At 28.5% G+C, this 27,779-nt stretch overlaps 5 protein-coding genes across 7 annotated transcripts; 2 read left to right on the top strand and 3 right to left on the bottom strand.

Moving 5' to 3' along the window:
* The first annotated feature begins 648 nt into the window (after positions 1–648).
* On the top strand, positions 649–4,624 carry LOC106387896 (acyl-lipid omega-3 desaturase (cytochrome b5), endoplasmic reticulum-like). The gene is made up of 8 exons (XM_013827834.3): positions 649–1,062; positions 1,546–1,635; positions 2,453–2,519; positions 3,431–3,523; positions 3,611–3,796; positions 3,891–3,971; positions 4,066–4,203; positions 4,301–4,624. Exons 1-8 carry the CDS (start codon positions 764–766, stop codon positions 4,496–4,498), a joined length of 1,152 nt encoding a protein of 383 aa, XP_013683288.1. The 5' UTR covers positions 649–763; the 3' UTR covers positions 4,499–4,624.
* A 2,326-nt stretch (positions 4,625–6,950) lies between these two features.
* On the top strand, positions 6,951–7,596 carry LOC111214568 (putative defensin-like protein 31). Its single transcript, XM_022717533.2, has 2 exons — positions 6,951–7,097; positions 7,308–7,596. Exons 1-2 carry the CDS (start codon positions 7,034–7,036, stop codon positions 7,490–7,492), a joined length of 249 nt encoding a protein of 82 aa, XP_022573254.1. The 5' UTR covers positions 6,951–7,033; the 3' UTR covers positions 7,493–7,596.
* Positions 7,597–10,544: 2,948 nt separating this feature from the next.
* On the bottom strand, positions 10,545–12,737 carry LOC106387514 (squamosa promoter-binding-like protein 13A). Of its 3 annotated transcripts, none has more exons than XM_013827380.3 (4): positions 12,535–12,737; positions 11,576–12,059; positions 11,246–11,370; positions 10,545–11,148 (listed from the first exon to the last, which is right to left on the bottom strand). In XM_013827380.3, the coding sequence occupies exons 2-4, from the start codon at positions 12,025–12,027 to the stop codon at positions 10,697–10,699; spliced, it is 1,029 nt and encodes a 342-aa protein (XP_013682834.2). In that variant the 5' UTR covers positions 12,028–12,059; positions 12,535–12,737; the 3' UTR covers positions 10,545–10,696. The 3 variants fall into 3 exon arrangements, with proteins under 3 accessions (XP_013682834.2, XP_013682835.2, XP_022554689.2); XM_013827381.3 differs by having other exon boundaries at positions 12,552–12,687; XM_022698968.2 differs by lacking the exon at positions 12,535–12,737 and adding an exon at positions 12,255–12,512.
* Positions 12,738–16,408: 3,671 nt separating this feature from the next.
* LOC106385353 (HVA22-like protein e) lies at positions 16,409–18,110 on the bottom strand. The gene is made up of 5 exons (XM_013825285.3): positions 17,929–18,110; positions 17,752–17,778; positions 17,526–17,648; positions 17,305–17,437; positions 16,409–16,664 (listed from the first exon to the last, which is right to left on the bottom strand). The coding sequence occupies exons 1-5, from the start codon at positions 17,973–17,975 to the stop codon at positions 16,644–16,646; spliced, it is 351 nt and encodes a 116-aa protein (XP_013680739.1). The 5' UTR covers positions 17,976–18,110; the 3' UTR covers positions 16,409–16,643.
* Positions 18,111–20,027: 1,917 nt separating this feature from the next.
* LOC106387898 (heavy metal-associated isoprenylated plant protein 7) lies at positions 20,028–22,283 on the bottom strand. The gene is made up of 5 exons (XM_013827837.3): positions 22,025–22,283; positions 21,766–21,946; positions 21,482–21,687; positions 21,307–21,388; positions 20,028–20,541 (listed from the first exon to the last, which is right to left on the bottom strand). Exons 1-5 carry the CDS (start codon positions 22,031–22,033, stop codon positions 20,129–20,131), a joined length of 891 nt encoding a protein of 296 aa, XP_013683291.1. The 5' UTR covers positions 22,034–22,283; the 3' UTR covers positions 20,028–20,128.
* Between the last annotated feature and the right edge of the window lie 5,496 nt (positions 22,284–27,779).

Below are 27,779 nucleotides of genomic sequence, written 5' to 3'. Positions count from 1 at the left end.
TAATTTTTATTTTTTTATAAATTTTTTAAAGATATTTCTAAACAGATAAATTATTTGGATATTTTTAGGTTTCTATAATCTATCTGGATCTGGAATGATTTGAGTCCGAACTCCGTCCAAAATTTTTATCATATTCGAACAAAGTTTAATTTTAAACCTAAAAATCCGATACCCAAAAAACCGATATGTACCCAAACATGTACCTAAATATTCATATAATGTATGTATTTAATTACGATATATATATATATATATAATTATTTATTTCCAAACACACGTATATATATATATAATATAAAATAAGAAACGACAAATAATATTAAAAGTTAGATTTATTAATTATTGTTTCCATGTTTGTTTTAGTTAGAATTTACTTTTGGAAATGAATTAATTAAAGAGTAAAAGACAAAAAATCCTAAAAGGTAGATTAATTAATAATTTCAGTGGCATGCCATTGTAAATAACTTGCAAAACTAAGGGGTAATTTAAATTTGTACTCCCCTTTTAATAGATTAGATTATTTCTTTAAATATATATATTTTTTTTATTTTTTTTTTCAACAAATATATAATTATTAAAAAAAACAGTTTTGAGTATCTCAATCAATTCTACAGACTTACACATCCTCCTTCCCCTTTATATAAAGAAACTTCAGACCTCAAAATACATCGAACCCTTTCTTCACCACATTCCACTTCCCACACTCTCTTTTTTTTTGAATTATAGAGAGAGAATCCTCCTCCAAATCTCTCTCTCTCCCAGGATGGTTGTTGCTATGGACCAACGCACCAATGTGAACGGAGATGCCGGTGCCCGGAAGGAAGAAGGGTTTGATCCGAGCGCACAACCGCCGTTTAAGATCGGGGACATAAGGGCTGCGATTCCTAAGCATTGTTGGGTGAAAAGTCCTTTGAGATCTATGAGCTACGTAGCCAGAGACATTTGTGCCGTCGCGGCTTTGGCCATTGCCGCCGTGTATTTTGATAGCTGGTTCCTCTGTCCTCTCTATTGGGTCGCCCAAGGAACCCTTTTCTGGGCCATCTTCGTCCTCGGCCACGACTGGTAAAGTTTCTTCCATTTTGCATTGCATCGATTTATTGAATGCACGTTCTACGAGTATTGTTTGTCAGTTACTTCGTAAAATGATTCTTTTGATGTTCATTTTTTGAAGATCTAAGATTTTTTTTTTTAGATTTTCTTTTTAAATCATTGTTCCACCACCACCTTTCATCGGTCGTACGACTCGTTACAACACCACATCTTTATTTTCTATAATTACTACTGCTTCCGCATTTTATGGATCTCTCAACTTATAATTAAAGTATAATATCAAGAATATCTATTATTTTTCTTAAACAAGAAAGATAATATTGTTTCTTTGTTATTTTGGTGTATTTCCAATCTATTTCGAGATTTAGAAATGTGACACGTCATTACCTTGTTGAAGTGTTTAAAACAAACATGGAAAGTTTAAATAAATAGTGCAATAAATGATATATATGTATATGATGAATAATGATGTGAAATATAATTGAATAATGGCAGTGGACATGGGAGTTTCTCAGACATTCCTCTGCTGAATAGTGTGGTTGGCCATATTCTTCATTCCTTCATCCTCGTTCCTTACCATGGTTGGTAAGTCAGCTTATCAACCCTTTTTACTATATTATTAATTATTAAACTTGCATTTGTATACTTGGTGCAAGTTGGTAAATGTAATCTGATAACTGAAAATCTATTCATTGCTCGTTCTATTTTTTTTTTGGCTAGAGACAATTTTATAATTAAATAATGCATGTGAGAATATGACTATTTATGTGAGGTAGCTTTTCTTATTCCTGTCGAAAAGCATCAAATCTTTAGCAACGAAGGAAAAAGGAATCAAATTTTTTATTAAATGCAATGGGTCTATGTCTTGGTCATTAGTTTTTTGCATATAATTTATTTATATTTTTTTCTTAACAGCAGCTAATTTAATTATAATTAAATATTCATTTTATAAATAATATTAGACCAATTATTAAAGGTTAGATATTTTAAGAATTATTCATGACTTTGTTTATTGGAACTCCTTTTATCTTTTAATCTTTTCTATTTCTCCATTTTTAATAATGAGAAACTGACTTCAAATCTCCAATAAAGATGGTCTTATGTAGTAACAGTATAATTTTTTGTTTGGTAAATGTAACATCATCTTCAAATATCTTTGAAAATAGACTTACATGCATTATTTTGCTGCGACATTATTGTCACTTATTCCTGGCAATAAATTAGTTTATTACTGAACTTTTTTTTGGTCAATTTATTACTAGTAACTTTAAACTTAAAAGAGTGAGATTGTTTGATCAAAAAAAATAAAAATAGAGTGAGATAGTTAGAATCTGCCATGAAAGCAACACTATATAGACAATTTAATTTTTATGAAAACACATTTAATAATTTGAGGCTGCAGGAGAATAAGCCATCGGACACACCACCAGAACCATGGCCATGTTGAAAACGACGAGTCTTGGGTTCCGGTAACATTTCCCTCTTTAATAATTTCTATTTTTCTGTCAAAATAATTAGTTTTTCGAAATTTGAGGCCAGAACGACCACTTGTCAAATTTGATTTTTAGCTGTAGTAAAAACAGTTTGCTAGTGTCACAGTTAACCGGTAATTGATTCTTTTTAACGATTTATAGAAGTAACATTTTTGTAAAATAAAATATACATTATGGTATGTGACAACGGACCACGCTTATTTGTATTGGTGAATCTTTTAATTACTCCCTCCAATTTATTTTAGTTGCAGATTTAGATTTATGCACATAGATTAATAAAAATATTTTGCACATTTTCAAAATAAAAACACCATTACTTATACAACTAACCATATTTCAACCAATAAAAATAAATTAGAAAATATTATTTATAAATTTTGTATTGAAATTATAAAATAATACTTATTTTAAAACGAAATTAATTTACAACGACAATTAAACTGAAACGGAAAGAAATTATTAATACTTAATTAAAGAGTTTTTAGAAAAATTGAAAGACATGTTTATGCGAAACTCATGTGAAAGTCTTTGAAATAATAGATTTTGGTATAAATATTTCAAATTTTCTTAAAATAATAATTATATATTAATATAATTTGTGATAAAATCTCGTCAAAAACTCACTAATGCAAATGCTTTTATTTTGAATTTCTTACTCCTCTAAATGCATTTACTTTTATACTAATATTATTTTCTTTCTCTAATTTGGCGTTTCGTAATAGTTTGTCTGTATTTTGAAAACTAACAAAAAATAATAAAAACAAAAGCTTATAAACACATAGCATGCAATGAATATGTACGAATATATATACCAATACATATCTAAGTACTATTTTTCCAAGTACTTAATCTTGATTACTAAAATTCATTTTAATTGTTCCTTTCAGTTACCAGAAAGGTTATACAAGAATTTACCCCACAGTACTCGGATGCTCAGATACACTGTCCCTCTGCCCATGCTCGCTTACCCGATCTATCTGGTATTTTTTAATTCCTAAAATTTACTACAAGTCATTTTAGACTGTGTTTTAAAACAATATAATTATTTTTGTTTGGTTTTACTGCAGTGGTACAGAAGTCCTGGAAAAGAAGGGTCACATTTTAACCCATACAGTGGTTTATTTGCTCCAAGCGAGAGAAAGCTTATTGCAACTTCGACTACTTGCTGGTCCATAATGTTGGCAATTCTTATCTGTCTTTCCTTCCTCGTTGGTCCAGTCACAGTTCTCAAAGTATACGGTGTTCCTTACATTGTAAGTTTCTTAGTATATCATAAAGGGTATATATTTATTATTCAATATATATACTATATGATTTGTTTTTGTCATATATTTTTGAAATATTCAGATCTTTGTGATGTGGTTGGACGCTGTCACTTACTTGCATCACCATGGTCATGATGAGAAGTTGCCTTGGTACAGAGGCAAGGTAATTAAATTAACTATTACAAGTATTTTACAAAAAACTAATGATTAGTATATTTGATTAATCTTAATTCTTGATGTTTTGTGATTAATAATAGGAATGGAGTTACTTACGTGGAGGATTAACAACTATTGATAGAGATTACGGAATTTTCAACAACATTCATCACGACATTGGAACTCACGTGATCCATCATCTTTTCCCACAAATCCCTCACTATCACTTGGTCGATGCTGTGAGTCATCTCACTCTCTGGCTACTTTCATCAAAACCATTTGATTAAAGGGTGATTAATTACTAATGTAGTGATTTTAACAAATGGAATGTGACAGACAAAAGCAGCTAAACATGTGTTGGGAAGATACTACAGAGAACCAAAGACGTCAGGAGCAATACCGATCCACTTGGTGGAGAGTTTGGTAGCAAGTATTAAGAAAGATCATTACGTCAGTGACACTGGTGACATTGTCTTCTACGAGACTGATCCAGATCTCTACGTTTATGCTTCTGTCAAATCGAAAATCAATTAAACTTTCTTCCCCCTTTTTGTTTAGCACTATTATGAATAAACCAGTTTTTTTTTACTTATATATTGTTGTTTTTAAGTTAAAAATGTACTCGTGAAACTCTTCTTAATTTAGATATTATTCCATTTACACTGAAAAACATACAATTTCAAAGGTTGAAAAGAAAGACAAAATTTTCTAGAATGACCCTAAAATCCCTTTTATCACAAATATAGTCTTCAAGGATCAAAATTACCAACATATTTCATTAAAAAGTAAATAGACACTTATACTCTTAGAGTTAAAAAATAGCTTCAAAAAATTTTTGAATTTCAAAATAAAATTTTGAAACAAAATTCGAAAAATGTTTCATGCACCTATGTATATGTGTCTGTGTCTGTGCCATCGTTGTCCAAATGTAAGTTTGCGCGATCAGTAGTATTCGTGACTTGAGCATCTATGTCATGCTCTCCATTCCCACATGATTTTAGAGAGTTATGTTTCATGTCACAGCGGGGGATCTAGAGTTTGCATGGGTTGATTGCGGGTTCAGAACCTTCGTCCAGTTCCCCTAGCTGCGGTCAAAGTAGAGTTTTCTCTTTGGAGGACCATGTACTCTGCTTCGAGCTGAGTTAGTCTCTAAGCACTTTATTCTAGCGGTTTGGAATTTCTTTCCATCTGCTATTTTAAGTTTTGAACCTCTGAGGTGACTCTTGGATTGCATGTAGTGGTATTATTGTTTGCCGTAGCTGAGTTCATCTCTTCAACTTACTTCTCCAAGGCTTCAAGATAAGCTTGGAAAATTGCTCATGTATTAATCTATGTGACTATGTCTAGCAATGTACGCACAATCGGTATAAAATTTTAATAGTTTATTTTTTGGTCAACAAATTTTTAATAGTTTTTTTGACCAAAATATTTTTAATGGTTTTTAATATGTATTTCTAATGGAAAAACTGATTAAAATGGTTTTCCAAAAACGTCAATGAAATTATTAATTTTGTAAATAAAATATAGGATTATATAAATTAGCGTTATGTGAGTATTGACTTAGTAATAACAATAATCAATTATAAGTCTAAGCTCAATGTGATGATTTTTTTTTTTTTGCTTGAAATGTAATGACGATGATGAAAAAAATTCGCAATATAAATAAAAAGTTAATACTTTGTAATCATAAATTTATCTTTAGAAAATTTATTGCATTGTATTAAAGCTTTACATTGTTTTGTCTCTTCATAAAAAAATTACCAAATTTTTTTAAGTAATCTTATAAGAAAAGAAAAGTCTGTAACAAATATACAAAGCTGGATTATTTCAATATATTATTTGAGAAATATTACAATATTTGAGCTATGTCATGTGTCATTATTAGAATGCTTTTTAAATTATCTAGAAACATAAGTTGATCTATCTAAACATATATTATACTTCTCATTAGACTAATTATACAATCAAATTAATAATCTACAATTAATATTTTCATTCTTTCCTTAGAAAAAACTACGGAATTACCTAATGTGATTCAAATATATATTTGACAAATAATGACTTATAATAATAAGTATTTGATAACAATTTGTCTATCCTCAATCATTTTGTTTAATTTTATATTATTAAAATAAAGTAAACAATCACATTAACCATATAATAAAATTTAGATTTTTAGTATATAACCACATTAAAATGTGACCAGTGATTTAAATTTCTTGTTATAAGAATATATAAATGATTATAAAACCATATGAGTGAAAATTTCATTTAATAATCATTCAGATATATATCTACATATTAAACTATATACCATATAAAATAAATAAATATTTTAATTTCAATTGCATTGAAGAAGTATTGAAAACTTAAAATTTTAATTGCAAAATTTTCATTGAATTTTTATAAATTATTAAAACTATTAAAAATCACACATTGAAAATTTGTTAGTATTGGTTTTGAAATTTTGCTATAAGCATATATAAATAATTATAAAAATATATAAGTAGAAAGTCTGATTTAATAGATAGTCATATTAAAATATATATTATATATCTATGTTGTTATTATATAAATTTAATTATATATCACATAAAATAGATAAAAGTGATTGCTTGAATTTATTTAGCATAAAATTATTCTAAACAAATAAGAGTAATTGTTTTGGTTTATGTGTTTGCGCTGGTTTAAATATATATACAATAGTTAATGGTTTCTCAATTATTCAATATATATATATATTATTTCATAATATATAAAAAATAAAATAAATAATAATATATAAAAATAATTTGTATATACAATAATCATTCTGTGAAGGAATTTTAAACTAGTAAATTATATTACTTCAGTTTGACTTTCCTTTTCGAGGTATTAATAGTTGTTGCTTGGTAAGGAATGTCAAAAGTCAAAACTAATAGTCAGAGTCAAAAACATATCATCTCCAGTATAGTATATAATCAAAAAGGATCCATATATTTAAAGAATATTTCAAATATATATATGAAAGGTTTTAGACTCTTCATATTCATAAGAAAAAACTAAAACAATAAAGACAAAAAAATCAAAATGATATCAATAAGAAAATGTTATTTTTTGGCGTTCTTGTGTTTGGCGATTCTCTTGACTCTAAGTATGCAATATATGTTGATTATTTTGTTTCTATTTGTTATTATATTATATATCCCTTCATGTATGTAGTGTAACATATTATATAGGTTTCGGTTAAAGTATATACATTTGTTTGTTATAGGATAAGTCTTTGAGATATTGAATTGTACACTAACAAAAAAATCATGTTCTTAAATAACTCCCTAATTTCTTTTTAAAAATATATGCTCAGATCTTGCGGAAGCTCAAGATAGGAGTAAGCTAATTCCTATAGGTCCTTGCGCACAGATTCCGAACTGCAGTCAGACATGCAAAAATTCAGGCTTTGCTAAAGGCGGACAATGCATCAAATGGTATCCTAATTCTATTAAGTATACATGTGCGTGCTTTGTAAACGCTGCTACACCGGCTGTTTAAGATAATAACTCTTCAAATTTGAACTAAAAAGATCTCAAATGACTATTTAAATAGAATATTGAAGAAATATGTTTTATGCAAATAAAAGTGCATTTCAATTTTAATTATGTTCTCAATGTGGACTGTTATATGATCATATATATATATATATATATATATATTCTGTATGAAATAAACCGAATTAATAAAGTTTAGAATTGTTGTCAAGTTTGCAATCATAAATTTTCAATTAATAACAACGAATTCAAGATATGAGTTATCTAGTTCACATAACTAACATGAGCCCCCCAAAAAAACATGAGCCACACATCTTATTGTTTTGGTTGTTCGATTCTACAAAAATGAATTTTATTTATTAACAATATAAACAATTTAAATGAAATTTTTTGTGAAGTACTGTTTTATTAATAAGATACAGAATTTCAGAAAAAGATAACAAATAAAAATAAATAAAGGTACTGCTAATCAATTTATAAACCATAATTATCTAAACATGTTGATCTCCTTTATTGTTCTGCTCTTAACCATTCCAGAATTTGTTTGTTATCCTATTTTGTATAGAAAAACATTATTTATCTTAATACTTGTATAATTAAAAAACAAACATTTGATTCCTTATATAATAAGGTCAATTATATAATTTGGGGTCATCGTCAATGTCTACTTCATAAAATGATATGCGCCTGATTCCAAAATTTGAGGAAAAGTCTTTTATGTAAAATTCTTTTTATTTTTTCTAATGTGTTAAGTTTATGTTGGATTTGAACCAATCAATTCTAGTGATAAAATTATACTTGACAGCTAATCTTTCACTCTGAATATTTTTATTAAAATTTTGGAAAGAAATAGAACTATGTATATTATTTTAACTCTATCAAAAATAAAAGAAGTCTTTCGTGCCTCCAGAAAAATTAATGTGTTTTATCACCTACCTAACACCTTGTAACATAGAACTATGTATATTATTTTAACTCTATCAAAAATAAAAGAAGTCTTTCGTGCCTCCAGACAAATTAATGTGTTTTAACACCTTGTAACACATACTCCATTTGCGATATCGTAAAACTAAAGTACAAAAAAATTTATGTAGTGATTGTAAGGTCAATACACTAGTCTTCCTAAACTCAAAGATAAATTAATGTACTGACCATCGCCATGAAATTGACCCATATGCCAAGTGAACAGGCGTGAAAAATCCATTAGCTTAACTGCCGATGGTCGGATATTAAAAATTTCTTTATCATATCCCTTATATATTAATTAAGTAACATTACAACATTGTTTTGTAGCAACGTGTCACCGTGAAAATGAAATTCAGAATTCTTATAGAAATATGTAGGTTCATCTTAACTTATACTATACTTTTTACTAAACTAGCTATTAAATTAATAAATAGTGTACAAAAGAATATTTTAGTACTTTCTTTATATAAAAACTACAGAATTGTCTAATATGATTAACGTATATATGACAATTAATGATTATGAATAATATATTTTTGATAATAATTTTTGTATCTTAGCTTTTTTTTCTGTTTAATTTTAGATTATTAAAATATATTAAACAATCACATTAACCATATATTAAAAAATATTTTTTTATATGTTATATTTTTAAATTTTTAAAACGACTACAAATTATTAAAAACGTTAAATGTCTCACACTAAAATTTTGTGATCAATGGTTTAACTTTTTTGGTAATAACAAGAAACAAATGATCATAAATCGTATGAATATGAAGTCTCACTCACTAGACATTAATATTATATATTAAATATAGCTTAAAATTATAGTTTAAAATTAAACTATAAAACATAGAAAAATACTTAAATATGATAATTTCTAAATTTGTATTGAAAAAGTATTGAAACCTTCATATTTTAATATTGAAATTTGCATTCAAAAATTCGCACATTAAAAATTTTGTGTTTATCATATGATTATAAATTCTCAATAATAAATATTTATATTAAAATATACTATATATTTATATCCATGTCATTGAAATTTAGTTATATACCATATAAAATAAATAAAATTATTGTTTTTTAATTTACTAAAAAAGTATCGTAAATAAACAAGATGTATTGTTTTGATTTATGTGCTTAATCTAATTTAATTATATATATAATATGTAAATGAATATAAATAAATAATAATATATATAATATTTTTATATATAACATTCATTCTGCGCAATTGCGCGGGTCTTAAGCTAGTATATATATTAAGTCAGATGATAGACAATTGAGAATCTCTCGACAGTTTTGTTCTCAAAAGGTGATCAAAGGGATCCAAGAAATTCGGGGAAGATAGTTGATGGTAAAAATGGCAGTGAAACCTTTAATTGGCTCTCTCAATCAATGGGTGTGAGTGACTCTCTCAATCAATGGTGAACCAGAATTTCTAGAATCGCACAACAATCCTAATCCAGTGATCAAGAGCAACAAATGAATAACTCAAATAATAAAGACAAGATACACTCTTTGAAGAAGGAAGCAATTTCTTTTATAAAACTTTTTGGTTGATTGAAAGTGCTTTGTACAAGGACGACCATGAGCTTAAATAGACTCTGAAGACAAAGATTGCTAAGCCAAAATCAAATAGAGATCAAAGAAAATAAAGGGAAAGAGCTGTTGGCCTTAAATGGCTTTCTTGGCCAAAAATAAGAAAGGTGATGATTATTTTGCGTCTTGAGAGTTTTGTGGAGAAAGCCTAGTGTCTTGGGACGACCATGTGAATTGCAAGTGTCTTCATAAGGCTGTGGTTGAAGTGATATAGCCATTGGTCATCAAATGGATTCCAGCCCAACCATTAGCCGGGGGACAATATGATAAGAAGCCGGCCATACAATTTTCAAAGGTTGCAGCATTATAAGCTGTAACCATGGAGGCAACAAGAGATGGATATGTTCTGTATCCAAAGGTTTAAAAATCTGAGCATGTGCTGGACGAAGATGGTGAGTCTATGATTGGTCATAACTTAAACCGACATAGACCAAACTTAGTATATTTATTCAACCACATTATGGTTCAATATGTTTTTCCAAAAATTTAGTAAAGTTCTGCTTTAAACGTAATTGTTGAAACTTGCATCATGCTACAACAGTGTACTGCTTATAAATTACAAAACTTTGAAAAACTAGAGAGAAAGAGAAGAGAATAGAGAACGAGACGACGCAGACAAACATCTTTCTGATTCTATCTACCAGTGAAACGGAGGGAAGGTTTGTGGAAGAGGTACAGCCTCATTACCGGATCCATCAGAGACTGCACTCGCATTCTCAAACAAACCGGACCCATAAAAAACAGTCTCTTGGGACAAAGAAAGTGGTGGCTGTGGCTGAAGCAAATGAGAGGAAGATGATGACAGAAGAGAGAGAGCGCAATCAGAGTCATGGATGCAACTCGTCATTCTCGAGCTGTCCTCTTCTTCTTGCAAGAAAGGGAACTGTTTCCCTCTGCTGTTTGGAGAAGAAGATATCGGGAACGTAATGCCTGTCTTTGCAGGAAAAGAACCAACATAGCTCTGGTTCTGCCCGTAACTTGAACCATTGGCCATAGCTACGCTTACAGGACCGCTTCCCCAGCTCGGACTCACAACAGATGTAGTTGGAAACACGTGTGGAGAGCTTGAAAAATCCAGCAATTTGCTACCTGTTAACAAGATGGTGCTTAGGGACTCTTAAGTCTATTGGATCCAAAAAAAAAAAAGAATTTATTTTTTATTTTTTAAAAGAAGAAAAGCAAAAACCTTGGAAGAAAGTTGCAGTACGATCGGTATGGTCGGGCTGAGGCTTCCGTCTTCTTCGATTGTGTCCATCAAGACGTTTCCTACAACTTTTCTTACCTTCATCAAACTCTTCCAAACCATGAAACCTATCTCAAAAACAAAGTGGACCATGAGCTAAATTTTTTTGTTTTTTGGAATTCATTTCTTTAAATAAAATATATATTTTTAAAAAATTAGGCTTTAATCTAGGCTAAAATAACACAAAAAAACTGTAGTATGTGCAAATGCACCCTCAGCAATATATACACAGATGTTAACATTATCCAACATATGAATACAATCAGTTTTTACCTGCTGCATTGTTGACAAAACCTCTGATTATTGCCATTGATTGTAACCACAGGAGTTTTAGAATGGACATCACAGACTTTATGTCTTTTATGATACTCTCTACAGTTACTAAAATCAGAATCACATCCATCAACCAGACAAATCGGGATCTGGTTGTTCCCTCTTGTCCTCTTGGAGCTTCTTGAAGCCTCAGAGGCGCTCTCTTTCAACTTACTAAGACTTATCACTTTCTCTGTCTTGCCAAAAGCAGAGGAGGAGGAGGAAGAAGAGGAGTTTACAATGTTTCTTCCAAGTTTCAGATCAAATGGTAAATTTCCTTTTGGCTGCAATCTTCTTGGTGGTGAGGATGACCCACCGAACGAGATCGATGCATCGACTGGGGTTAAATCCGGTACAGATTCTTGGTCGAATTCAGAGAAATAACCGGAGCTGAGTTTGAAGTTCCAATCCATTTAAAGCTTTTTTCCTTCTCCTTCTTCACTCACTAAAAGAAGACATACATAGAAACAAAAATATCAAGATTTATCCTTTTGGTTTTGTTAATCTAAATTGACAGGTTTAAGAAAAGGATACAATAAATTCAACTTTCAAACATGAAATTTTTTAACTCGATTAATCTTGAATTTTGAAGAATTTTTTTTTAAAAAAATTAAAAAATCCCAAAAATGGGCAAACTTACTGTACTGAAAAAACAAATGGGAAGTGCAGATATATAGAACTAGAACAGATCCCATGTAATGGGAAGAAAGCAAAACAAAATAAAAATAAAGCAAATATATAAACTTGCAGTTTTGAGTTTCACTTCATCATAAAACCCCTCTCTCTTTTTTATTTATGTCACTCACTTGAAAGCAAGAATTTAATGCAATAAAGAGACAGAGATTAAAGAAAGATGAAACATGTTATTCATAAATTATAAAATAAGAAAAGCTTGGTATTTGAAGGTTGAGAAATCTGACCAAATCCATGCACCTACCAATGGTCAGTAGAAGAAACTCAAAAAAGAGAAGAGCGAAATCTACAAAATATTGACAAGTGAGAAAGAGAGTTGATGGGTTTAGCGAGAGAAAGTGGAGACAACGAGAGTGGCTGCTGCTGCAATAATGCACAAGAGAAAGTGAAGAAAAAAGTAATATATTACTAAGTTTAAAAATGAAGCTTAATTTAATTGTTTATTTGCTTTCCTAATATAGGAATTGTTGATATCCTTCTTTAGAGAGAGAGAGAGAGTGGAGCAAAGGGACAGCTGTTATTGTTGTTTGTTCATTTGCTAACTTTTGCGTTTGCTTACGAAATTTTTAATTTTGTAACAAGTTTGTTATTATTTTAAAAATTTATCCTTAATTGATAATTATTTTATTAAATACTTCAAATTTTTGACAAAAAATAAATTAACTCTTTTAAATTATTTATAATGTTTAAGGATAGTTTATAAAACATTTATAAAAATTTATAAACCTAAATCTTAAACAATAATTACTAAACCATAAATTCAAATGTTAAAATATTTTTATTGAATATAAAATTTAAAAATGATAGACAACTTAATGTATATAACCAATTTTTCTTTATCAATTTGTTTGCCATCCAACAAGTCTGAATTTATGATAATTAAATGAAATGATATGAAAAATACACAGCATCATTAGTTAATTTTTTATATATTTTATATGAAAAAACATTAAACATGTAACTCATCAGTTTATGTTAGTAGTTTGGTATCTAATTTAGACCTGATATGTTGTTGAGAAAAGCAAATTATACTAAAATTTTAATATCGTTGAAAATAGTATAGAATTTAATGTGTATGATTAAACAATATTTGTTCTTCATGGAACTAGAATTTGAAAATTTTAAGCTGACATTTACATTTTTCAAAACTGAAAATCTTCCAAACATAAGTTAGAGATGATAGAGCACAACCTTTTTAAAAAGTCATAAGATTGTCGTTAGCCTGAATTTCACTTGGTGTGAACAATAATTTAATTATACCAACTAATTCTGTTAACGTCATTATATCCAATTAAAATTACAATCAATCAAACTGTGACAAAAAAAAATCACAATCAATCTAAATATAAATTGTATAAAGCATCTGATTATCCAAAATTTTACTCTGTTTTTTTACTTTAGTATATTTCAAGTTCATGTAGATGTCCAAACTAATCTTTAAACGAGTGGTATGGTCTTTTTTTTTTTTTTTTGACAGCAAGAAATTCACAGACTCATGATGACTCTGTAAACCATGTTGGTAACTCCGCATCCATGTGAACGAACGAGTGGTATGATCTACAAATGGACTTTCATTCTAGCTATTCAAATGGACCATAAAATAAATTTATATTTGTATAGTCACAAAGTAAAGTGTAGTGGAATGCCATCAACTCTATGTTGATTGGCAATTCCAAAGTTCGCCTACAAGATTTTTATTACTAAACTATCACTTTATGGTTAAAATTTTATTTTGTTCCCAATAACTATCAAGATCTTTATTTTAATTTGTTATAGTACATAGCAATCGTTTGCAATATATATAGCATCTATCCAATTTTAATAGCTTTCAAACATGGTCACCTTGTTTCTTTGAAAATAAGAATAAGACAGACAGGGTTTTCTAATATGCTCTTGTAAATAACAAAAAAAAAAATTGGAAAGTAATAAATAAGAGGTATATGATGCTTATTTGCTTACGGCAAAACATAGCATGTGAACGTCGTGGTTCGCATTACACAAACATCTTCTTCTGTTTTTAACTTTTTATCATCTCTTTCTTTCTTTCCCCGATACGCGCTATTTCTTCGACCAACATTTACTCCTTCACGGGTCACAACTCACAAGTCGACAAATAATATGTTTTTTTGCCAACAACTAATAAACATATTTTGTTTCCTTTTCTTAAATAACATGTCTTGTCTTCAAAGAATCAAACTAGCCTTCTACTTCTTCTAAAGAGTATCATCACTTTAACACTTTTCATATAGATTAAAATATTAAAATATATTACTATTTTTATTAATTAAATCTATTTAACCACTAGTATTTGAGATAAATAAAACTATTTGTAGAATCAATATATTTTATAATTAATATTAAACTTCAAATAAGTATAAATTGCTTTAAAATATAAATGTCAATCTTTGTGTAACAAAAAAGTATCAAATGATACTATTTGTAAAACAGAGAAATAATTAGAAATGGCTGATTAACACCCTCGTTAAAAATTTCTCCAAAATCAATTTATTTTTGAAGAATAAGTTAGTTGTAGAAATAAAAATAAAAAATTTAGTTGCATGTTTGACTATTTAAATATATTGATTTATCTTGAATTCGGATGTTGCAACTAAGCGATGGATGTTGAATCAAGTACATACATACTGGATTACATCAAATGTGTTATATCAAATTGTTGTGGATGTTACACCTGATAGTGAGTTTAGTTCCATGAGGTTGTATGTACTAAAGTATTAAGATGCATGATACTGGTGTATATATATTTTGTATTCAAAATAACTTTTATTTTGTACTCGATAAGCTTAATATCGCCTATAATAATAAAATCTCACTTTCTCTGTGGACGTATCCAAATTGGACCACGTTAAACCTTTTTGTCTTTGTTACATCGCTTTATCCATCTGTTTTTGCATATGTTCATTTTCATGTATGTAACAACAAAAGTGGCATCACAGCTTCGGGTCTATGATTTGGTGAGAAGATGGCTGGTATAAATGCGAAGATAGAAAAGTTTGATGGGAGAAATAACTTCAATCTCTAGTATTGCAAACGTTTCCGAAACACCATGGCATATGCGGGCCGCTGTCAGGAAAGAAGTCTAATGTTGCTGTTTTAGATACTTAGGAAGAAAAGGCATTCTCTAAATTTTGGTTGTGTTTAACAGATGAGTTCATCATCGAAGTATCGGATGAGAAAACTGTTGCTAGTTTGTGACAGAAGTTAGAGAGTTTGTAAACAAGTTACTTCTAAAGCAACGCCTCTTTGCCTTGCATATGCAAAAATATATATATTGAGATTTGCGACCATCCTGGCAAGTTAAATTTGATACTACTAGAGATGTGTAACATCGATGTTAAGGTGGAGGATGAAGACACTACAGTAATCATGTTGGTATCTATGTCGAACTTATTTGAAAATTTCGTGCAATCGTTCATTATTGGCAAAGATACAATGAAACTGGAAAAAGTTAGATCATCGCTTCATAGTCAAAAATTTTATTAGAATAATCCAGTTAAAAACCCAAAATAAAAATAATTTAGGTATTTTCTTTATATATCCCAAAAGAAGAGGAGTAAAGAAAAATATTTACCTTTGAAAATCTTTATAAGATATTACTTAAAGAGATTTGAAATGTATAAAAGAAATAATGGCTATGAGAGTTGAAAAGAATCCGCAATATCTGCTAGTTAAGCCCTCTAGTACACCAAGATTTAGTTTTAAACAATTCAAGGAATATAATGTTAAAGTTTATGGTATTATTTTTAGAAGTGACTTGAATTTAAAGCCTTGTAAATTAAGATCTTTGTAGAACTAACTTGAATATAAATTCTTGTAAAGAAAGTTTTCTGGAGATCGTCAGGCCTCAAAACTCAGATCTAACCACTAAATGAGTAAATGTACAGCCATAAGTGAATTTTGGCCCTTTTAGGGACGACTTTGTTTGTGTTCAGAAAAAATAGACTGGATGGCTTTTTTTTTAGATCACCAGTGTGATGATTTGTTTGGCATTTTTATTTTAGATCACCAGTGTGATGATTTGAGAATAAGTGATGCATATGGTGAGAAAGTATGGCATACTTATAAAAAGAAACAAACCGAGCATAACAATTTAAACTGGTAATATATTAAAAATAATATTTTTGACGTCAGACTGAACTTTTCACATAGGTTCAAGCAGACGGCTCATAAGAAATGAAATTACAATCATATCATCAACTTGTAAACGCATTTTTCCGTAAATTAAATAGGAGAGAAAGACAGAAGTAAAGCATCAAATATTAGAGACTGAAGGAACCAACACTAAAGCCTCTTTGTGTCCCGTGCATTCTCTTTTTAGTCACTCAGTCTGGTGTCGTTCCTGTATTCCAAACACCAAATTAAAAAAAAAAGACCGTCAATATATATACAATAGTGTTTCTTTTTGTTTCACATGTAGTATTACAAACCTAGACAACCATTCTAGTACTTTTTGCAAAGAAAAAAAATCTCATTATGAAGGAAAGTTAATAGTTTTCATTGGTATAATTATTTATTTCCCCTTTATGCAAATGCAACCTATGGTGCTTTTGTTTCCCTGAATTTGACATCATTTTTTGAATCAAGATTATAGTGATAGATTGTTGCTCCGCTGCACTTGAACCAAATCCGTTTTGATCACACTTTAGATCCAGTTCGTTTGAACCTTAAGTATTAAAAACCGGTTATCATTTTGGCACGTTACATGCCTAGTAGACTCTTTTTTTTTTAATGAAAGGCCCTTGCACTTACATAGTGAAGCTCAAACAAATCCGGAAAAATGACCAAACCATATTCGAAGGATGATAACTCAGCTATCATGTGGACCAACCTATTTAGGACTAGGTTTGCCCTCACAAAGATTTTCATCACCACCATAAATTTTCAAATCAAGTGGATATGCTATATGAGTTCAAGATATATATTTACGTTATAGTAACCTATAGGAAGATAGGAAAATGGTTAAAGATGAAATAGTTGACCTTAGGTTTGAGGATGCCATACTTCCTAAACTGTTCCCTCACGACTCTGTTGTATATGAAAGCTGCTCCTCTGAATTGCGGCAAAACCAACCATGCTACCAACACTAGCTTCGCCGTGTACCATATCGGTATCCTATATACATTTTCACACAAAAATTCAATTTTTGTTTCTCACATTATTTCCAGGACAAATAAAAATACATAGTTAGTATTATTGTTACCACTCTAGGAGCGATTGAAGGATGAGTTCTGAGAGAGTTAAGAAAGAGTAGATAATCCAATAAGCAAGCCATTGCTCATCATCTGCTTTTGATGGGCTCTCTATTGCTAGCACCGACGCATATCTTACCAATATTATAAATATAAAAAAAACAATTTGAATTTAATCATTGAAATAAAACGAAACAAAATGTGAATTTATCAAAGAAACAATAGTAAGTTACTTACAACGGATAAAGCAGCATCACCACAGGACTGCATATGGTCGTAAAAAGTAAACAAAACACGAAATCACGTTGTTATTTTAATAATAAAAATGCTATTATAAAAGAAAAACAATTCAGCCATAAATTGATGGAGATAAGTATTAAATCGAGAAAATAATATGAAAAGTCAAGTAAGTACCCAGCGATGGAATGAAGAGCAGAGAGGAAAGTCCAAAGCTTAGTCATTGTAAGAGGAACACAAAAAAAATCCAAACCAATCAAAGGAAGAATAAAAGAGAAGTTTCGAAACCCTTTTGTTTTCTAACCAACACGCCCAAAGATGGAAGGAGATCTTCTTATTTATAATATCAAACTTAGACATTAAAACAGTTTGGCACGTGGTTCAGCCCCTGGTTTAAGCCGGGACAACTATATTTCAATATTTTGGATACCAAACCGATGAAAAAAGTTTTGTGAGAGCATCTACAATAATGAAATAACACCAAATTTGTTATTTTGATGTTAAAATAGTTACCATCTCTAACAATGACACCAAATTTTACACCAAAAATAATATTATATATTATTAATATTTTAAATTTTAAATTTTTTTTTTTATTATTTATAATTAATAAATATCTAGAATATTATTTATATTTTTGTTATTTTTAAGTGATAAATGATAATAGTCATTTAATTATTTATTTTGAAAAAAATTAATTTTTTAATTATGCGAAAATAAATTTAAAATACAAATAATACAATATATTTATGTCTAATTACAAATTTTATAGTAATTAAATTATATTATTTATTGGTGTGCTTTACATCAAATTTGGTGAGTGTTAATTTTAGTATTTTATTGAAGATCAAATTACACCAAATTTGATGGTTTAGTGAGACGGCCTTATTCATATAACTAGGCGATCAAAATCGAGTTTATTAGTCCGGTTTACATATTTTGGTGGCTTAAGTTTCAATGAGTTACCGGACACGTGGGCTGAAGAGACAAGAGGTATCAGATTCTAACTTGAGCGTGTCCGACATGTCACCGGCCAATAGAGTCCCGATGTCGGTGGGATTCTCTTTATTGTTATTTTCCATGCTTTCCCTACTATATTGATTTATCATTAATTACACATACAAATATTTTTGTTGTAGCAACACTCGTAAAAATAGTTTAATATGCTATAATATTTAGAAAAATATCTGATATATGCTAAACACTTTTGTTAGAAATTATATACAAAATTTTTTCATATACTTCTTTCATTTTCTTTTGAAAGTATTAAATATTTTTATCAACTAGATACATGGAAGAAAGACACATGAAACCATATATCTGTAAACACATTTGAGATATACAATACCGTAAAAAAGACAAAAATTATTGAAGATACAAATATGCTTTTCAAATGAATGAATGTTAATAAATATATTTTGAAAAACATGTTGAAACTGTATCTAAACGATAAGCCTTTTCTCAAAAAAAAAAAAAAACTGTAACTAAACGAATGAAAATTATATTTTGGAAAAGGTGATCGATCTTTGAGAGCATCCCATGATGATGTGATAGAAAAAATTTCTTGGGAATTCGTAAACTCAATGATGTATGACTAACCTCCAGGTTTTCTCTATGTTTACTAGTTGATATCAACGATCAGAAACCATCACCGCAAGATGTATTCGCAACCGTAAAACCAAACAATTTTTTAATAGAATGTAACACTCAAATATCTCTTTAATAGACAAAGCACTGCGATGAGTTGCATAAGTTGTTTGGAAAATGTGTTGAGGGTTTTGCAGTGGAAAGCTCAAAATTTGTGTATATTAGTTACGAACTTCCACACATTAAACTACATGCAAAACAGCAAAAGTATTTTTTTTTTGGAACAAAAAAGCAAAATCCATACATCTCAAATGGAGGAAGCAGCGAGATAAGTTGCAAAAAAAAAAACTGTTTGAGAGTGTTTTGAAAGTTTTGCAAGAAAGCACAAAGATAGTATATAATGTATTAGGACATTTTAAACATGACGTAGTATTTACTTTTACTATTTAGAGATGAAGACTTTTAGAAACATGTAAGTGCATTTATATTGAGTTTGTATCAAGAGTGCTTCAACAATGAGTTCCTAAGAAAGTTCAAATGAATAAGTCGTAAAAATTGGGTATTCTTGTTTTCAAGTCAGTTGTGCGAGTGAAACGAATTCGTGAGATTAAGCCATCAATATAATTTCGTATTATTGGAGATCGATTTCGAGGCTCAAATCTCTGCATGGAGAATTTTTTATGTTACAATACTAACAATAACATGATCATCTAATAAGCTTGAAATAAGAAAGAATCCATTTAACGACATAAATAGAGTAAAAATTCTAACTTCTTAAGCAAACGATTTACTACATCATGGTACAAGCGTTGGGGTTCTCGTCACTGAATATCTGTGGTGGATAAGCAAACATCTCCACAGGATACCTCGGTGGCTGGTATTGATATTCATTCTTCTTTAAATCCACCACTTTGTCATCTCCCTCCGCTGCAGCACCTCCATCTCCGGCCGCCGATTTGGCCACTCCACCACCGTCTTCCTTAGCCTCTTTGCTTTCTTTGGGTTGTTCTTCTTCCTTTTTCTTCTCGTCTTTGTCTTTTGTTTCTTTTTCTTTCTCCGGTGGTTTTGGCGATGGATCTTGCTTGACAATCGCAGCATGCTTCCCGATTTTCTTGTTAACGTACTCAACTAGCTTTTCCGGTATAAAAACTCCTTTCACGCTCACTTGTGATGCTTTAAAGTCTGGTTCCACAGACTCCACTCCTGTATAGTAAAAGGTAGTTGCTTTATTTTTTTTTAATAATACAATATTCAAGGAATTAATAATCGAAGAAAGTCGAACTTTCAAATTGCATTACAAATATCGAATGCGCAAAACTAATTTCAATTCTTAAGCAACCAATGCTATTCTTTGGCCCTTAGAACTCGATTAGTTGATAGCATTTATGTGTATATATCTATCAAGCATAAAAATATCCACACTTTCTAGAAACAACAATTTGTACAACTTATAGTTAGCATATACACATACGTACTGGAATTTTAGATAACTCCGCATACGAGGAATGTATTCACTAACTAACTAAAAAAGTGTTTAGAACTTTGAGATCCTTGGGAAATATAATAGGTGAAGTAAATACAAAGCACTTGACTTTAGTTGACTCTATTCAAACCCACTACAGTTTCATGTAACCTTGAAATACTAAAAGAAACAAAAAAAAAAATATTCGGGACAATTTTGTTAAAATATATGATTATAGTAACAAATAATCTGGTGAATGAGTTTCTTTTTAAAGGAGGAAATGCTCTAACGGTCTAAACGCATGGTCTTGTATATTGCTCTTTTTAAAGGGCCTACATAGTACACACAATTTTAAAGATGGAATCAACTTATGACATACATAAGAGTCCAAAACGTAATGTCCCAATTAAGTGAAGTCAGAGAAAACTTCGATTTAATAGGAGTCATACCCAGTTGAGGATATTATAATTAAAATTTTGAATAAGAAGATGAAAAAGAAAACAAACCTTTCATTCTCATGATTCTCTTTTGGATCTCCATGGCACATGCTTCACAATGCATGTGAACTCTCAACACCACTGTCACTACCTGTTTTTCTCAGTGCCCACAAAATTTTAATGTTAATTACACAAAACCAACTTACTTTCTTCAAATTACAAATCTATCCTCAAAAGTCTTAACCTCTTCTTTTTTTTCTTGAGGTTTTGGTTTCTCCTCTTTTTTCTCCGGTTCATCTGAAACCGGTTTAGGCTCTGGGATAGGAGAAAGGAGCTCCACTGGACGGTGGCTCTTTCTTTGCAGTCTCTGCAACACTTTTAGTGGATCTGCCTTCTCTCCTTTCACCACAACTTTACTATTTTTACAATCAGTTGTTACATCCTCCACCCCTAATCACATTTTCAATTATCCCAAAATTAACTAAACCATTACACAAATGGATATGAAAGAAATGTGTTTAGTTGTACCTTCAAAGCCTTTAAGACATCTATGGATTTTTTTAGCACAACCTTCACAATGCATAAAGATCTTAAGAACAATCTCTTGTGGCTCTTTCTTCTTCTCTTCTTCTTTCTTATCATCTGGTTTTTTCACTTGTGGCTCTTCAGCTTTTTTCTCCATTTTCTCTTCTGATTTCTTCTTATCTTCCTGAAAATGGTAAAAAAGGAGAAAAAAAGTTTAGGAATAGTGTTTGGATTTGTGAATCTGAAAGTTTGAAATACAAACCTCTCCCATTGATTTTAGTGCCAGTGTTGACTGTTGAGACTTGAGAGAGTTTTTTAGTGGCTCACTTATTTAAGTTTTTTCCTCTTCTTTCTACGGACTTGAGAGAGATCTGGTTATATAAAAGACACATACTATTTCTTTTATTTCTTTTTTTTCACCCCACAACCACAAGTACAGAGACTTATTAGTATTTTTCCCATCCAATTATTCATAGATTTTGAAGATCTTTTATAAAATGTTTCTTCTCAGTGTTTTGTTTTAACTGATTTTTTTCTCAGTGTTTTTAGCTATTTTGTATATTTGACCAATATTGGGTACTCTCTAATCGTATATTCGTATTGTTTCCAAAATTTGAATACAGTTTTAAACCTTATCTACCATAACTCAAACCTTATCGGTTGAAGTAATTAATCGGCTTGATTGTCAACATATTAAGTCTTCTACAAAAAATAATTGCATTACTATTCGGCAGAACCTACATATCTAACTGAAATATACTCTTTATGTTTTACAAAGATATCACTCTGACATTTTTTTTAATTAAACTTCTAATACTCCACATGTTTTAAGACGATCCATGTTTTAGAAAAATGTGTTTCAAAAATAAATTTTTACATTTTTAATCCATATTTTATCACATAATAATTGTTAATTATAAAATTCAAAAAAATAATTGTGATTATTTAATTTATGCTGACTTAAAATTGTGTCAAATAGATAATCACAATTAATACATTTTCATAAAAAATTATGTTTTCTTAATATATATAAAAAAATTAAACATAAATAATTGTGAAACGGATAGAATATTATTTTAGTGAAATGACATTATGAAATCAGTCAATATGTCTCTTTCTTGGAAAACCCCAATAAATCTAGTATTTATTATCATTTAATATTGCTGATATTTAATACTCCCTCTGTTTTTTAAAGATGGATGTTTTAGGAAAATATTTTGTTTCTAAAAGATGTATTTTTCATGTTTTCAAAGCATATTTTGTCAATTAATAATGAAAAATTGTGTGTTTCAAAAATATTAATTACATTTCTTTTAATCCTATTGGTTTAAAAATATAGGAAATATAAAGTTACAAAAAACTATGCATTAATAACTAAGTTTTAATATGGTTTCTTAATAAGTGTGAAAATCCTAGAACATTCATCTTTAAAAAACAGAGGGAGTATTTAAAATTATTTTGATTGTTTTATTACATTATTTTCTTTTTTAACTAGTTATTATCATTTATTTTCAGCTAACTTTTTATTATCTATACAAATAAATATTCCTCTTAGTTATAAATTCAGATTAAATAATTTTATACAATCTTTTCAAAAATAAAATTTTCTTTTGGAAATCTATTCTATCAGGTTACATATGCACATTTTATTGTAAAAACAAAAGCACTTATTTCACCCAAAATATTTTTAGAATTTTCTTTGTATAGTTTTATATATATTTCATAATAAAACTTTAAGAATGTTTTGTTAGTGTATTTTCATTCATTCATTCATTGTCTTGTTTACTTGACAAACCACAAAGAGTTATGACTAATTAATTTTCAGAAAATATTCAAAGTTTTTCAGACTGAAATAATTGTTTCCAACAAAATATGATAATAATAATAATAATGTAGTTTTATTAATAATTATAACAAAGTTTAACACTAAATGTTTTTACGTTAAAATATAACGAAGGTCACACTATTTTCTTGCTTTAAGCCACAAAAAATACTGTCTGGCATGCTTTTTTTTTTCCTTATTGCTAGACTTTTGTTGATGATGTAGACTTCATTAATGTTTGATTCAAGTCACGACTACTAAGGCTATGTACAATAGGTGGCTTTATTCAACACCATAATTTACGCTTACACATCATCTTTTATTTCATCCACCTATTAGTTTAATATTTTCTTATTTTTATATTTACGATAATTTATTTAATAAAATACAACACTATAATCCACCATTTTATCTCATATTTTCCTTTTTATAATTATATTTTGTAAGCAAAAAATTGAAAAATATTTTTTTTAAACTATAATAACTAAAACTTAATAAATTGTAAATTTTTAATAAAAAATATTTATGTTCCACTTAATATAAAAGATTAAAATAGACTTTTATATATCAAAATAAAAAAACCTAATCTTTATTTAAGGAACACAAAAATAATAAATTTTAATATAATTTATTTCTACAAAAATATTATTTGATATAAAATAATTAATCTCAAGTTATTAGGATGTAACAACCAATAAAATAGTTATACATATATCAATATATAATCTTTTATTTTTTAAAAGAAATTTGCTTATATTCATATTCGATTATGTTTTTTCCCGAACGTAGTTTAAAGTGAAGCAAAACCAACATAGTGGATCTTACATAAAATACTTTCAACATGTAGAAAATATTCAACAACAAATAATCCACCTCATTTTTTTAGGTTTTCAACAGATCCATTGCAGGTATTCAATAGTTGAAAGTAAAATTCAACAAACCCATTGCATATGGTATAATAGTGACATTTGTATACAATGGTGCGTGTATATTGTATATATATGAAATTTGTTGGCCCAGTGCGTTTGTAAAGTATTCTACATAATTTAATATATATAGGAAATTTGAAGCACATACAAAATGTGATTTGAAGAAAGAGTTCATAATGCTAGACGTTAACGGCTTTATAATTGAGCATGAAAGTCTTGTGAGTACACTATTTGAAACCTAGTCAGCGTACATGATTATGGGTGTGATTGTAAGTCATGTCTAGAGTAAATATTGAAGAAAAAATATCAGTTATTCTTATTTATTCTGAAATCTTATCAATCAGGTAAAAACACTTTTCTTCCTCCTACCTCTAATTGCTATTTACAAGAGAATAAAACACGTTAATAGTTTTACTCCAATTCAAACAAGAGTAAATGTGTTTACCTAGTTTATTCTCTCTCTCATTTTTTTCTTTTCATTTTCATCTTTTTTCTTTTCCTCTTATTTACTTTATATTTTGATATTTTCCATCCATGCTCTATATGTGACAACGGTTTAAACGTTATATTCCTTACGAATATTTTTTTTTGGTAAAAATGAATGATTTATTTCATATAGTACTATACATTAGATCAAATTTACCCCGTCAAAAAAATAATTTTTCTAAGAATAATTGCAGTTAATATTTGGCAGACCTTTCATATTTAACTGACATATACCCTTTATGTTTTATAAATTTTATCATTTTGATATTCTTTTTAATATACAAATAACGCCACTTTAAATTTTTAATACAATTTATACTCATTTTAAAATATTAATTATTAAAAATTTTGATTTATAAAAAAATTTATTCATCTGAAAGATTATTAATTAAACAAATGTAATTACTAAAAATATATGCATTTTAATCATTTCATTATTTATGTAAAATGTTAAAATAATATTTTCATGAAATGAAAGGAACATAATTGTCTTTTTCTTTGGATTTTCCAAAATGTCCGGCGGACCGAGACTCAACCGACTAATCCATGAGATATATTTACCGGCGTTAAATAGATCTGATTGTTCACAGTGGACAGTAGATACTTCTGTTGCATGACCACACAAACGACATATCTAAAATGGTGAGTTTAAATATGAAATGCTTACTATTTTCCAAGTCCCCGTACCATTCAACTACGGTTGTGTTAATATAATTGTTTTGCAAATGGCAGAACAGAAAACTAGATGTAAATTCACAATGCAAGGGGCAATGCGATGATAGATGGTATTCTTTCGATGTCCGAATAAGCCATAATGTAACTACTGTCTCCTTAAGAAGATTAGAAAAATCTTAAATGAGTAAAATCCATGAATTCTACTTTAACACTTTTAACTGGAGAAAACTCTATTAAAAACAACGAAGCTACATGAGATTTACTTTATTTTAACATGCATAGCCGACATCTCGAATATTTATGGAGCGGTAAATAAGGCATTCTTGCCTACGCCAATCTCCTGTATATTATTTGAGAAGAATTGTAACATTTTTTTGTAGCCAGATGTCATCACTATAATGATTTTTAGAATTCTTAGAGAAATACGTTGGTTCATCTAAATATATAATAAGCCTTTTATTAAACCACAATAAATACATTATTAATGTCATTCATTATTTCCTTAAATAAGATTACAGAATTATCTAATGTGACTAGAGTATATAAGACAATTAATAATTTTGAATAATAAAGATTTGATAAAAATAAGTGTGTATTCTAATTATATTTGTTTAATTTTAAGTTATTAAAATAAATTAAACAATCATAGTAACCATATAATAAAAATTTTAAAAATTATTTATATATTATATTTTGAATTTTTAAAAACGAGTATAAATTACTAAAACTGTTAAAAGTTTCACATTCAAATTTTGTGATCTATGATTTAAAATTTTTGTTATGACATGATACAAATAATTAAAAAATAATATAGGTTGAAAGTCTCATTTAATAAGTATCAAAAATAAAAGATATAGAAATATATGTAACATTTTAAATTTAACTATATGTCATATAAAAATACATAAATATCTTAATTTTAAAATTTACTTTCAACATTTTTTTGATAAAAAATTTGAAAAAATATTGACAATTTAATTTTTTAAAATATTATAAATTATTTAAAACATTAATCCCACAGTGAAAATTTTGGTATCACTAATTTAGACTTTTTGCTATAACAGATACAAATGATAAAAAAAATGAGCAAAAATCATCATCTAATAAATATTAATATTAAAATATATCATATATATGTTACTATCATTTAAATTTAATTATATATCATATCAAATAGAAAAAATATTTTTTCGATTTATAAGATTTATTTATATGTTCACACCAATTTAATTATATAAGTAGTACATAATGACATTTTAATTATTCAATATATATTTATTATTTCATAATATGTTATAAACATATAATATATAAATTAATTTATATATATAATGTTCATCCCGCGCAAGGCGCGGGTCTTAACCTAGTTAACAAGATAAAAGGCATATATTTACTTCTTTTTTACAGATAACAGAAACAGACTAATAGTAAAACAAAAAATCATAAATAAAATAAAATACAAAATTACACAAATTTAAAAAAAAAATTGGAAAAGTACTTCCGTTTATTTTTTACTTTAAAAATATCATTGTTTTTCATTTGTAGTACTCTCAGATAAATGTAATGTACATAAATCCAGTGTACATTCTGCATATTAGATTAAACAATTTTTGTTTAACTTCGTTTAAGACTAGCGCCATTGCGCGGATTAATGTTAGCAAGACCGCTTTGGACGCAAGGGAGTACAAGGAAGACCGGTTAAAGCAAAGCGATTAACACGTTCGTGAACCTAAAGAAAGAGCACAAGTGAGTTCATTGGCAAGAAGATATGGTTCCTTTCTTCCGGAACGTTTGTCTCTCCAAAAAACCCTACACCGGTGCTAGTCCTAAGATATTTTAGGTCTAATAGGAAATTAAAAATATAAACTCTAAAAAATTAAAATTTGATAAAAATTAATTTTACGATTAAAAATTAAAAATTCTTCAAAAGTATACATAGCTACCAGATTTAAAAGTTATTTTCGTTTTCTTTTTATGTAAATAAGAAACTAAACTTCAAAAATTATTTTGTTAAATGTTTGAAATATATTTTAGATCCAACTTTTATATTTTTCTACTAACAACAATAACAAAATTAAGCCTTAAAAGCTTTAAAAATTATGGGC

This window comes from Brassica napus, chromosome A3 (assembly GCF_020379485.1).
Source record: "Brassica napus cultivar Da-Ae chromosome A3, Da-Ae, whole genome shotgun sequence".
In the NCBI taxonomy this organism is placed as follows: Eukaryota; Viridiplantae; Streptophyta; class Magnoliopsida; order Brassicales; family Brassicaceae; genus Brassica; species Brassica napus.
Note: the sequence above shows the minus strand (reverse complement) of the source record. Positions and strands in the feature narration are given on the sequence as shown.